Genomic DNA, 12,568 nt, shown 5'->3' with positions numbered 1-12,568 from the left:
TGGAGGACCTCTCTCTCTCTCTCTCTGCCTTTGCCTCTGCTTCTCTGTAATTTTGCCTTTCAAATAAATAATAACTAAATCTAAAAAAAAAAAAAAAGAATGGAAAAGTGGCCAGTTGGAGAGATTCTTAGCATAGCATCAAGGATAGAAATTCAAGGATTTACAGTCATTCGCACATACCTTTGAATCTGGGGGACAGCCTGTGTTCACTAAAGGGAGTGGATAATTAAGTTAGGGTAGGTCTGTACCACGACAATACTTTGAAAGATACAAGGCAGGGGCTGGCATTGTGCTGTGGGTTAAGCTGCCACCTGCAGTGCTGGCATCCCATATTGGATAACTCCTCTGAGTCCTGGCTCCTCTGCTTCCAACCCAGCTCCCTGCTAATGTGCCTGAGAAAGCGGCAAAAGATAGCCCACATGCTTGGGCCCCTGCACCCACACTGGAGGCTTGGATGGAGGGAGTTCTAGGCTCCTGGCCCAGCCCATGTGGTCATTTGGGAAGTGAACCAGCAATTGGAAGCTCTACTTCTCTGTCTCTCTCTCTCAGTCACTCTGCCTTTCAAATAAATAAAATAGACCTAAAAAGGAAGGAAGGAAGGAAGGAAGGAAGGAAGGAAGGAAGGAAGGAAGGAAGGAAGGAAGGGGACAACTTTTATTCTATGTATTAGCATGGAAAGAGATCCTGAAAATGTTGTGTGAAAACAAAACAAAACAAAATACGGTCCATGGTGCAATCCTATAGTATGGCCCATTCTGCAAGCAGAGGGAGAAATTTTACCTGTGACTGTGGTGCACAGAGAGATCTGAAGGTTTGGAAGGAATGCCCTTCCGTGTGCTGGCCACAGCTGCCCTGGGGGCACTTCCAGGTGTGCTCCACGCACGTCTGTATGGCTGACTCTGGCATATCAAGACCATGTTATGTGTTTTATTGGCATCAACATTCTTCTGTGTGACAAAAAGTAATGAGCAAAGGTGGAAGAGAAGTGACACATAGAAACTGTAAAACAGTTTTAACTGTGTACAAATTGGCACTGAAATATAAACATGTATCTATATCCGTGTATCAAGCACTCATGACTCAATAATAAAAAAAGAATAAAAAATTTCCAGTAGAACAGTGGATAACTCTGTCACTGAACATTGCTGGGAGGCAGTGGCGAGTGGCGCTAAAGAGCACACAGTCTCAGGGAGCCAAAGCTGTGGCATAGTGGGCTAAGCCTCAGCCTGCAGCGCTGCCATCCCATATGGGTTCCAGTTCAAGTCCCAGCTGCTCCACTTCTTTTTTTTTAAGATTTATTTATTTATTTGAAAATCAGAATTACGCAGAGAGAGGAGAGGCAGAGAGAGAGAGAGAAAGAGAGAGAGAGAGAGAGAGAGAGAGAGAGAGAGAAGGAGAGGTCTTCCATCCGCTGGTTCACTCCTCAATTGGCCGCAATGGCTGGAGCCGCACCGATCTGAAGCCAGGAGCCAGGAGCTTCTTCCAGGTCTCCCATGCAGATGCAGGGGCCCAAGGACTTGGGCCATCTTCTACTGCTTTCTCAGGCCACAGCAGAGAGCTGGATTGGAAGTGGAGCAGCTGGGGTTCGAACCGGCGCCCTTATGGGATGCCGGCACTGCAGGCGGTGGCCTCACCTGCTACGTCACAGTGCCAGCCCCTGCTCCACTTCTGATCCAGCTCCCTGCTAATGCACTTGGGAAAGCAGCAGAGGATGGCCCAGGTGCTTGGGCCCCTGCACCCATGTGGGAGACCTGGATAAAGTTCCTGGCCATTGTAGCCATTTGGGGAATGAACTAGTAGATGGAAGACCTTTCTCTGTCTCTTCTTCTCTCTCTGTCTATAACTCTACCTCTCAAATAAATAAATATTAAAAAAAGGAAAAAACCTACACTTTCTTTGGCCCAATAATTATACTTCAAGGAATTTATTCTAAGGAAATAAGCAGAAAAATATTGGAAAAGCGGAAGCAACTTGAAGATCTATGGCAGGGATGGGGAACACCTGCCCCATGGACCAAATAAGGCCCACGAAAATCATCTGGTCTTGGTGCTGCCAAGGCAACCACAGGCAGGACTCAAGATTTGATGAATCTACAGCAAGATAGGGTTTTTTTTTTAAAGATCTATTTATTTATTTGAGAGGCAGAGTTATGGACACAGAGAGGGAGAGACACAGAGAGGGAGGTCTTCCATCCACTGGTTCACTCCCCAGATGGCTGCAATGGCCGGAGCTGTGCTGATCCAAAGCCAGGAGCCAGGAGCTTCCTCTGGGTCTCCCACGCAGGTGCAGGGGCCCAAGCACTTGGGCCATCTTCTACTGCTTTCCCAGGCCATCATCAGAGAGCTGGATCGGAAGAGGAGCAGCCGGGGCAGGAAGTGGTTTCCATATGGGATGCCAGTGCTGCGAGCAGAGGCTTAGCCTACTACACAGCAGCGCCGGCCCCAGGCAGGCTGGTTTTAGGTTGATCATTTTGTGTGGCTCGTGAATGATGGCATCAATAGCCAAATGGCCGTTGGCAGTAAAACGGCTCCCTGCCCCTAGTTAATGAGGAGGGAACTGTTGAATTGCATCATGGCTCACCCCCCAAAAAATGACATTACATCATAGTATAGATCCATATGAAATGGCCATGAAGTGATGTGCAATAAAGCAGTGTACAAAGTGGGCAGTGTACAAAGTGGGCAGTGTGATCTAATTTGTATCCTGAAATATTACGCGTGTATGCATCGGGGCAGAGTCCATTAACTAATATGTAGATAGAGTTTCTCTCCAAATGAGGAGATTACAGATGATTTTTAGGTTCTCCATAGCTTTCTGAATTTTCTAAACTTTGTACATTGTGCAATGTCCCTTTTGTAGTTAGACGAATCCATAAACCTGTTTTCATTCTGAAACAAAACAGAGGAACTCATGTAAGCCAGCTGTGGGGGCTCCCAGCCGTGGGCCTCACACTCGGCTGCATGGTGGAATCCCCTGGAGAGCTCTAGAAAATTCTGAATCTTGAGTTCTGCCCTCTGGTGATATCGGCATGGTTGGAGATGAGGCATGGGATTTTTCTTTTTTTAAAAGGATTTATTTATTTATTTAATCGAAAGTCAGAGTTACACAGAGGGAGAAGGAGAGGTAGAGAGAGAGAGAAAGAGAACGAGAGAGAGAGAGGTCTTCCATCTGATGGTTCACTCCCCAATTGGCTGCAATGGCCGGAGCTGCGCTGATCTGAAGCCAGGAGCCAGGAGCTTCTTCCGGGTCTCCCATGTGGGTGCAGGGGCCCAAGGACTTGGTCCATCTTTCACTGTTTTCCCAGGCCATAGCAGGGAGCTGGATTGGAAATGGAGCAGCCAGGACTTGAACCAGCGCCCATATGGGATGCCAGCACTGCAGGCAGAGGCTTAACTTTCCATGCCACAGCGCTGGCTTTTTAATCCAAGAGGTCTCACTCCAGAACTGGACTCTCAGTCACTAGCTCAGAAGTCCCGTTTGCTCTGACACACCTGTGTACACGCAGCTCCAGAGGAAGCTGGATGCCCAGCCTGTGTGTGGGCCCAGGAACGAGCCCTTTCCAAGGGATATCTGTCCAGGGGGCCTGCTGCTGTCATACCCTGGGCCACATGCCAAGCATAAGTGATGTGGCACCCTTGTCCCCGGCCAGCTTTCAGATCCTTGCCAGGGGTTAATGGGACATCGCTCAGCTGTGGATCTGGGGTTCCATTGTAAGTCCCCTCGTAAGTGATCAGGTCAGGAAAGAGCGCGCAAATGGGCTTGGGATGCCTGGGTTCTATTCCCGGCTTCTGGCCCGAGTTCCTTCTGTGATAGAGGGGGGAAGCTTTTCACAGAGAAACTGTAAGGTCCTTTCTGGCTCCATGGATCCAAGAGCCATCCTTGAGCCTGTGGGTTTGTGAGTGGCTTACTGTCCACCGTGGATGTTAGAGTTTTGCTTGCAGAAGCACAGGGCTGGGCTGAGTCCTCAAAGCTGGTACTGTCTGTTGCCTCTTGCTATGAGGCTTGGCTCCTGCAAGGCTACTGGCTAGCACCAGCATGGAGCTGGTCATTGCTGCACCTGCTGCTGAGAGCCAAGGTTGCTCCAATGGGCACCATTCAGGCAGCAACTGCGCCTAGCCGCTGTTGGGCTGGGCCCTCCAGGACTCCAAGGCCACCAGGGTAGCCCATCAGGGTGCTGGGTGTCTTCTGTCCTCTTGTGCAGATCCTGGAAAACACTCCTGAAAACCACCCTGACTACAGCCACCTGAAGCACGCCCTGGAGAAGGCGGAAGAGCTGTGTTCGCAGGTGAACGAGGGCGTGCGTGAGAAGGAGAACTCCGACCGGCTGGAGTGGATCCAGGCGCACGTGCAGTGCGAGGGCCTGTCCGAGGTAGCCGCCTGGGGGGTGGGCCCCGGGCCTGTCTGTCAGCTTGCGAGAGGGCCAGAGAATCCACCGACCCCCAGCTGCCTCTCCTCGGAGGTCTAATCCGGTCACTGAATTCCTGATTGTTTTCCGTCACCAGTGGTTGCGTTTGTCTTCTCTGATCCACTGGGTCCCGCCTTGGGTCTTGTCCCTGGCAAGGGTCCATGCTCATTTGTTTCTCAACGCGTTTCTGGACATATTCCAAGTCTGAATTCCAAGTCCGATGACCGCAGTAGTTCAAGCCGTGGGCCTTGCTGTTTTGTCCGCTGTGTCTGCCGGCTCTTGCTAAGCATGCTTTGTTTCTGTGTGCGTCCTGTGAGCTTTGACCATGAACTCAGGGTTCCTTGGACCTCCAGCTGTGGGCGTCTCTGTGGTCTGAGTTGCATTCCTGAGAGTGTTGCTGCCAGGATCGCCCTACATGAAATGTAGCCCTTCTGTGCTTGAGTTTGTCACTCACCCCCTGGCCCAGGTTTCTGTGGAAACACTGCCCCTGCCCCTGTGGAGCTACGCAGAGGGAAGTTCAATGTCTCTGGATTCAAGACAGGCTCAAAGAGGGCTGGCGTTGTGGGCCAGTGGATTAAGCGGCCACCTGTGATGCTGGCCTCCCATATGAATCCCGGATGCTCTACTTCCAGTTCAGCTCCCTACTAATGCGCCTGGGAAAGCAGTAGAAGATGTCCCAAGTGCCCGGGTTCCTGCCACCCATGTGGGAGACCTGGATGGAGTTCCAGGCTCCTGGCTTCGGCTTGGCACCGCCCAGGCTGTTGTGGGCATTTGGGGGGAGTGAACCAGTGCTTGGAAGATACTGTTTTTTTGCTCTTTCTCCCTCTCTCCCCGTCATTCTGCCTTTCAAATAAATAAATAAGCCTTTAAAAAAAAAAAAAGAGAGAGAGAGAGAGAGGCTCAAGGCCAAAGCTGTCTTTGGAGCTTGATTATTTTCCAACGTTTCAATTTTTATTCTGCTTCTGGCTTCTGCACATTTCTTTGTCTTTATATTTTGCCAGCTTGCCTGCATTTGAAAAGTGGATTTTTCTATTTTACTCAATCTTTAAAAACATTTCTGTTGGTTGAGTCATTCAGAGTATCTAGGGAACCATACTTCTAGAAACAGAAATCTGCCCTTTGGTTGTTAATTCTCTTCTGGTCACTTAACCCTTCCTTTAGTCTCATTTTTTCTGCTTCTGTATAAAGGTGCATGTGCACACACACGCACACACACACACACACGTGCACATGCACACCATTCACTAGGAGTTCCCACAATGCCCTGGGAGAATGTGTATACCTCCTCCATGCTCCCCGTGGCTTCTTGTCCCCTACAAGCTTTTCTTGCCTTTTTAAGATTTCTTTTACAGAGTTACAGGGAGAGGAAGAACCAGAGAGAGAGAGAGAGAGAGAGAGAGAGAGAGAGAGGTCTTCCATTTGCTGGTTCACTCCCCAGAAAGCCGCAATGGCTGGAGCTGAGTTGATCTGAAGCCAGGAGCCAGGTGCTTCTTCCGGGTCTCCCACATGGGTGCAGGGGCCCAAGCACTTAGACCATCTTCTACTGCTTTCCCAGGCCATAGCAGAGAGCTGGATCGGAAGTGGAGCAGCCGGGACCTGAACCGGTGCCCACATGGGATGCCGGCGCTGCAGGCTGGGCTTTAACCCGCTGTGCCACAGCGCCAGCCCCTCCTACAAGCTTTAAAGGTAGTCACCGCCTAAGGAAGTCACCACCAGTGGCTCCTCCCAGCCACACCTCCTGTCCACCTTCGGGGTAGGTGGGGGACAAGCCAAGTTGTGGAAGCAGCCCAAGGTGACGGCTGTGGACAACAATGTGGAATTCTGTGTTGCTGTGCCTTCCAGGCACCGGCTCGTCTGTTTACTGTTCACTCCTTCAGTAAACGTGGATTGAGTGTCTTCCGTGATTATTGCTCATTGACAAACCCTGAAATCAAAACTTAATGAGACCTTCCACTCTCAAGGGCTATGGTCCTGGAGGAAGCCGGCGGTCAGCCCACATTCGCCTCCTCTGGACTTTGAAGTTTCCACTGGGGTGTCACCGTCAGTCTTTTTTTTTTTTTTTTTTTAAGATTTTATATATTTATTTGAGAGGTGGAATTATAGACAGAGGGAGAGAAAGAGAGATCTTCCATCCACTTGTTCACTCCCCAGATGACTGCAACAGCCAGAGCTGGGCTGATCCAAAGCCAGGAGCCAGGAGGTTCTGGGTATCCCATGCAGGTGCAGGGACCCAAGGACTTGGGCCATCTTCTACTGTATTCCCAGGCCATTAGCAGGGACCTGGATCAGAAGGGGAGCAGCTGGGACTCGAACTGGTGCTCATATGGGATGCCGGCATTGCAGGTGGAGGCCTAGCCCTTTACTGTCAGTCTTAGGAGGAGGGAAGCCATCTATCCATCTCTGTTTGTCCTTGGGGTGGACAGGAGTGGCCACTTTCCTAGCCACTGATAGGTCTCTGGTGATAGACACAGCTGAGCCTTTCTCTCGAATTGGAGGTGGACAGGTGGCCTCTGGCTTCTCTTGGAGAACTCATTATGAACACAAACATTCCCCAGAGAGGCTGTGGGTGCCCAGCTCTGGAGGGGCCCCTGGGCCCTCGGGCTGCAGGTGGACGTCGCCCTGGGGCAGCTGTGCGGGCAAGGGAGGACCACGAAGGTCTGGCTGTGCCCATCATCTTGCTGCCTGGCTCGGAGCTGCGGATTTGACTCCCTCTGTTGCTCACTGCTGTCCCCACGTGGGAGCTTTGCAGAGTGATCTGGGGTGGCCCAGTCCCCTTCTGCCGTCTCAGAACCTGCGGGTGAGAAACAGGACGGTACAGCCGCATCTCAGGTCCCCTGTCGTCTCTGAGGGTGGGTGAGTGGCAGGGAGAGAGCGGTCCCCTTCCAAGCGTCACAGCCAGTGAGCTGGGTGGGTGGGGTCATGTTCTGTGGGTGGCATCTGCTGTGTTCGGCTTTGCGGTGTCACCAAACCCCACTGAATTTTGTGGGCATCCTCAGGCTGGGGGCCTGGACCCCAGGGGCTGTGTGGACAGGGGCATTTGTCCCTACAATTGAACAGCGAGTGTCCCTACTGCTTCCTGGGAGCCGGTGGGGTCGTGGGAACCTGTACGGTGCCCTCTGGTGGCAGCTGGCTCACAGCACACCCCGCCCCGCTAGCACCTCGCACCCAGCTGGGAGGTGGCCAGGTGGCCATGGCCTGGGCGCTTCTCCTCGCTGCCCCGTTTTGCAGTGAGTCCAAGGGACAAGCGCGCTCGTCACACTCTAAGACCCTGGGGAAAAGGCCCCAGCAATGATACCTGAGACTCAGCGTGGTACACCCAGTTCCCCAGAACCTCGCCTTTGCTGCTTTCTTTGCTCCAAAGGGTTCTGCATGAAGTCTTCCAGGGCATCCGAGCTGAGGACGCGCACCTGCGGGGCTGCCCTCCGATTCCCACCCGCGGGAGCCCGTGCGGTCAGATGCAAAGAAACAGACTTAAAAGCCCAACCCGCCTTCATCCTGTCTTCTTTGGGTTTTGTTTTTCCTTTCTCAGCAACTTGTGTTCAATTCAGTGACCAACTGCTTGGGCCCACGCAAGTTTCTGCACAGCGGGAAACTCTACAAGGCCAAGAGCAACAAGGAGCTCTACGGTTTCCTGTTCAACGACTTCCTCCTGCTGACCCAGATCACCAAGCCTTTGGGGTCTTCGGGCACCGACAAAGTCTTCAGCCCCAAATCCAACCTGCAGTATAAAATGTACAAAACCGTAAGTTCCGGCCGAGATGGCGCTATTAGGGGTGATGTGACGTCAGGTTCTCAAAGGATCCAGAGTTTTAGCAGCACTGAGGGTTGTGGTGTGGAGGATACAGCGTGGGGACAAGCCAGGCTTCAGGGTTAGTGACGTGGAGTGCAGTCCCAGCAACACTCCATTTGATGGCTAGAACACTGCTTAGCAGCCAAGTGACTGCCCGGAGTCCCCTGGGACGTGACAAAGACACGCCTTTCCCTGTGGGGACTCGGGCCAGTGTGCAGACCAGGCAGGTGTGACAAAGCATCATCATCCAGGCGGCCCCACTACCTTTCACGCTCTCTCCCCTTCCTGTTAGAAGCTGATCTCAGTGGTCCTCGTGTGCAGAATTCCCGCGAGCGTGGGTCTGGTCTGCTCACACATGCATGCCTGTGTTTGTGCATCTCTGCGTCATGGGATATTGTTTTTTTTTTTTCTTCCAAATTTGCCTGTGTGGGGGTGTTTTTACAGAAGCAGCAGTCAGCTGTATTTTGGGAGCAAGAGCTATGAATTTATGCAGAGTGTTACTAGAAACTTGGTGTGAAAGTCTTTGAGGGAATCGCTTGCGTGTGCAGCGGCAGGGGACGTGCTGATGAGGATAGACTGTGGGGAGGCGGACTTCATTGAAACAGATTTTATTCTGAGGGCTCAGAAAATACCTGGAAATGCAAGGGAGCTGTTCTCATGTGTAACGTGCAGCATTAAATCTGACATGAACACCAAACCCTGCCTCCAATCCAGCTTCCTGGGAGTCACGCCAACTTTGGTCTGGTTTACTGGAGCACAGAGACACATGCGCACACATACATGCCCAGTCTTGGTTCCTGGAATGCACGCTCAGGCGTGGGTGTGCACACACACACACACATTTACCAGAATGTGCTTGCCTAGGCACCTTACATACACACACATCAGCACACACACAGGCACACACATGCACATCCCCACACACATGCACACACATACACATCCATACACACGTGCACACACAGTAATTTACCAGAACGTGCTTGCATAGGCACCTTACACACACACACATCAGCACACACACATGCACACACATGCACGCACACATGCACACACATGTACACACACATGCACACACACAGTCATTTATCAGAACGTGCTTGCATAGGCACCTTACACACACACACACATTGGGACACACACACGCACAGACATGCACACCCACACATGTACACCCACATCGGCACACACCTGCACACACATCGGCACACACACGCACATCCACACACATGCACACACACACGCACACACAGTCATTTACCAGAACATGCTTGCATAGGCACCTTACACACACACACACACATTGGCACACACACCTGCACTCACACACATGTACACCCACATCGGCACACACCTGCACACACACACGCTTGGAGTTCGGGGAGCCCAGGGACCCCCACCCACTGTTGTGATGCCTTCACATTCTTTTCCAGCCTATTTTCCTAAACGAGGTTCTAGTGAAATTACCCACGGACCCTTCTGGAGATGAACCCATCTTCCACATTTCCCACATCGACCGGGTCTACACCCTCCGAGCAGAAAGCATAAACGAGAGGTGAGACCTCCCCCAGCCTCTCCAGGCTCCCCCCAGCAAGCTCGGGTCCCCAGTTCCAGCATCCCCCAGCCGCAGTGCTGTAACTCCTGCTGGAAGGGGTGGAAGACGTGACACTTTTCTCTAGAGCTCCTTAACCACTGAACATGGGGCATGGGTTCTTCAGAAATAACATCGACCCAAGCCGGTGTTGCTTGGGATTTCTCTCTCTCTAGAAGTTTTCAGCATTCTTTGGGATGAATGGAGCATGTCAGGTGTTCCCGCGCTCCCCACATGGCAGAAACCCACAGGTTTCCTGCGATTGGGGGATTTGGCAGGACCACCTGCCCTGCCCCGCCTCCCCTGGCTCCCGTCCTGCAGCGCTGGATTTTGCTGCAATCTTCAAGACGATCTCGTGCAGCCAAATCAAACAGATCGTTTTCTGAAGGGTGAACTTGACACGAAGCCAAGCGCATTCCACGGAGCGCTTGCGCCAAGCGAGAAAGCTGGCTCCAGTTCTGGCGCATATGGTCCTCAGGAGACCAGAGACTCTCCCTCCCAGCCCCACCCGGGTGTTCCGCTCCCCATGCCGGTGGTCCCCAGCCGGGACGTGGGTTTTTGCCCTGCCCGTGGGTGATTTCCTAGGCGAGAGCCTTCTGGATTTTCTGGGCTGGGCAGCTTCCCAGCGAGGCTCTCTCTTGGGGACGTAGAGGAGCCCCTGTGATGTCTCCTCCTGGACCCTGTTGATCTGAGGTTCTCTTCTGCGATGACGCCAGTGCAGGTGTTGGCCATAAAAATGTCACTCAGGCCTTTCCTATGGATGGCAGGGATTCGCATGAGCTTCATGGGACATAAAATCACGCTGTCGTTCCTGGGCCTTTGTTAAAAATCAAACAAAGACAGCGGAGTCCTGGGAGCGGAATTTGCACAGAGCCAAGCCTCCTTCCTGTGTTGTTTGGCAACTTTGTGTCTTTTCCCGCTCAAGGACCGCCTGGGTGCAGAAGATCAAAGCTGCCTCTGAACTCTACATAGAGACGGAGAAGAAGAAGCGGGAGAAGGCTTACCTGGGTAACTCCCGCGGGCCGGGCTCTGGCCACGCTGCCGTGGGGCAGCCGTTTGGCCAGGCTCAGATCCCTTAGAGCTGGGACAGGCTCCTGGGGGCAGCGGGGAGGTCGTGAGATGGCTGGGCACAGGGTGCAGGCTGGGATGCTGGAGCACGGGTGGAGGGCGGGGCAGGTGTCCAGGCTAAGGGTGAAGCATCTGTGCATCTGTGCTATGTTTTTCCCTCTGCTGTTCCAGTGCGGTCCCAGAGGGCAACGGGCATTGGAAGGCTGATGGTGAACGTGGTAGAGGGCATTGAGCTGAAGCCCTGCCGGTCACACGGTGAGGACCTGCGCGGCCCCGGTGGCCCATGCGGCTGTTGCAGTCTTCCCTGGAGCTGTTCGCTCTGCTGTCCGGGAAGGTCCGCGTGGCTGCATTCACACCCAGTGGCTGTGGCACACTCGGAGCCTGCCTGGGAGGGCTCTGGTTCGTAAGCCCATGGATGCCCTGGTCGGTTCCCTGTCTGAAGCGTGGTGCTGAATTGTGTGTTTTCGCCCAGCTTCTCCATGTGAGGCCACGTAGGCCGCGTGGTGATGGAGCGGGATGAGTTGTGGCTCCCGCCCTGGTGAAGGGTTTTGTGCCTTCCAGGAAAGAGCAACCCCTACTGCGAGGTGACCATGGGCTCCCAGTGCCACATCACCAAGACGATCCAGGACACCCTGAACCCCAAGTGGAATTCCAACTGCCAGTTCTTCATCAGAGACCTGGAGCAGGAAGTCCTGTGCATCACCGTGTTCGAGAGGGACCAGTTCTCACCCGATGGTGAGTCGCGGGCGTGCCTCATAGCTCGCTGCTCCTTCCCCATCACTCAGCCTGTGCGGGCGGACGCCTCCTCTCCTGGGGATGCGATGCCCAGAGTGGCTTGGATTTCTCTCTCAAATGATGAGGCTGGCCCAAGATAAGGCTTTCATGCACAGCAGGTGCAGCCCGGTGCACAGACACAGTGTCCTTGTCTTGGATTTGCGTCACAGTCTTGGGCTGTCCAGAGCAGGTAGCTGCCAACAGGGGTGTACCTAGGAGTTTCAGTGTAGTTCTGTCATCCCTGGCACAAAGCCACGCTGATACGGAGCGGCTGGCACTTGGCGCTGTGGTGGTGATGTCACTTGGGACACCCACGTCCCATACTGGAGTGCCTGGTTCAAGGCCCAGCTCCTCTACTTCTGATCCGTCTTCTTGCCACTATGCAACCTGAGAGGCGGCAGAGGGTGGCTCAAGGACTTGGGTCCCTGCCACCCATGTGAGAGACCCAGATGGAGCTGCTGGCTTAGCCCTGGCTGCTGCAGGCATTTGGGGAGTGAACTAGTGGGTGGAAGCTCGCTCTCTCTCTCTGTCTCTCTTTCTGGCTGACTCTCTGTGTCTCCATGCATTTCAAATAAAATAAGAATATTTAATTTTTATTATTTTAAAACTGGCCAATGCTAATGGAGCAGAAGAGCCCATGACCATGGCAGTAGAAGCAATCTGTGCCCTTTTGGAAGGCACGGCTGCTTGGGCAAGGGGTTGCTTGAGCAAAATTGTGTTGGTTGCATCATTCTTTTAGCCAGCGTCTGTGCCTGCTTTACAATGGTCTCTGACCAGAGATTCTAAGAAACTGTCGCTCTCTGCCTCAACCCCATAGAAATTAGAGATTAAGCTTAAAGATTATGGCCTCAACTTGACTGTGAAGAAATACAAGTAACGAGAGTGAGGGCTTGGCTGGCGCCGCGGCTCACTAGGCTAATCCTCTGCCTGCGGCGCCGGC

The 12,568-nt window shown here is 53.0% G+C and overlaps 1 protein-coding gene across 9 annotated transcripts in view; it reads left to right on the top strand.

Moving 5' to 3' along the window:
• ITSN1 (intersectin 1) overlaps positions 1–12,568 on the top strand; it is a 222,353-nt gene that overhangs the window by 205,804 nt on the left and 3,981 nt on the right. For 8 of the 9 annotated variants that reach the window (XM_051833603.2, XM_051833602.2, XM_051833606.2 and 5 more), the window contains 6 exons: positions 4,202–4,369; positions 7,935–8,147; positions 9,629–9,750; positions 10,712–10,794; positions 11,026–11,109; positions 11,416–11,589. In XM_051833603.2, coding sequence (XP_051689563.1) covers positions 4,202–4,369; positions 7,935–8,147; positions 9,629–9,750; positions 10,712–10,794; positions 11,026–11,109; positions 11,416–11,589 — 844 coding nt within the window. Of the gene's footprint in view, positions 1–4,201; positions 4,370–7,934; positions 8,148–9,628; positions 9,751–10,711; positions 10,795–11,025; positions 11,110–11,415; positions 11,590–12,568 lie in introns of those variants that run through there. The other variant, XR_007914559.2, reaches the window with a different exon arrangement.

Source organism: Oryctolagus cuniculus, chromosome 4, assembly GCF_964237555.1.
Source record: "Oryctolagus cuniculus chromosome 4, mOryCun1.1, whole genome shotgun sequence".
NCBI lineage: Eukaryota > Metazoa > Chordata > Mammalia > Lagomorpha > Leporidae > Oryctolagus > Oryctolagus cuniculus.
The sequence above is the reverse complement of the archived record's forward strand: the minus strand, read 5'-3'. Positions and strand labels throughout refer to the sequence as shown.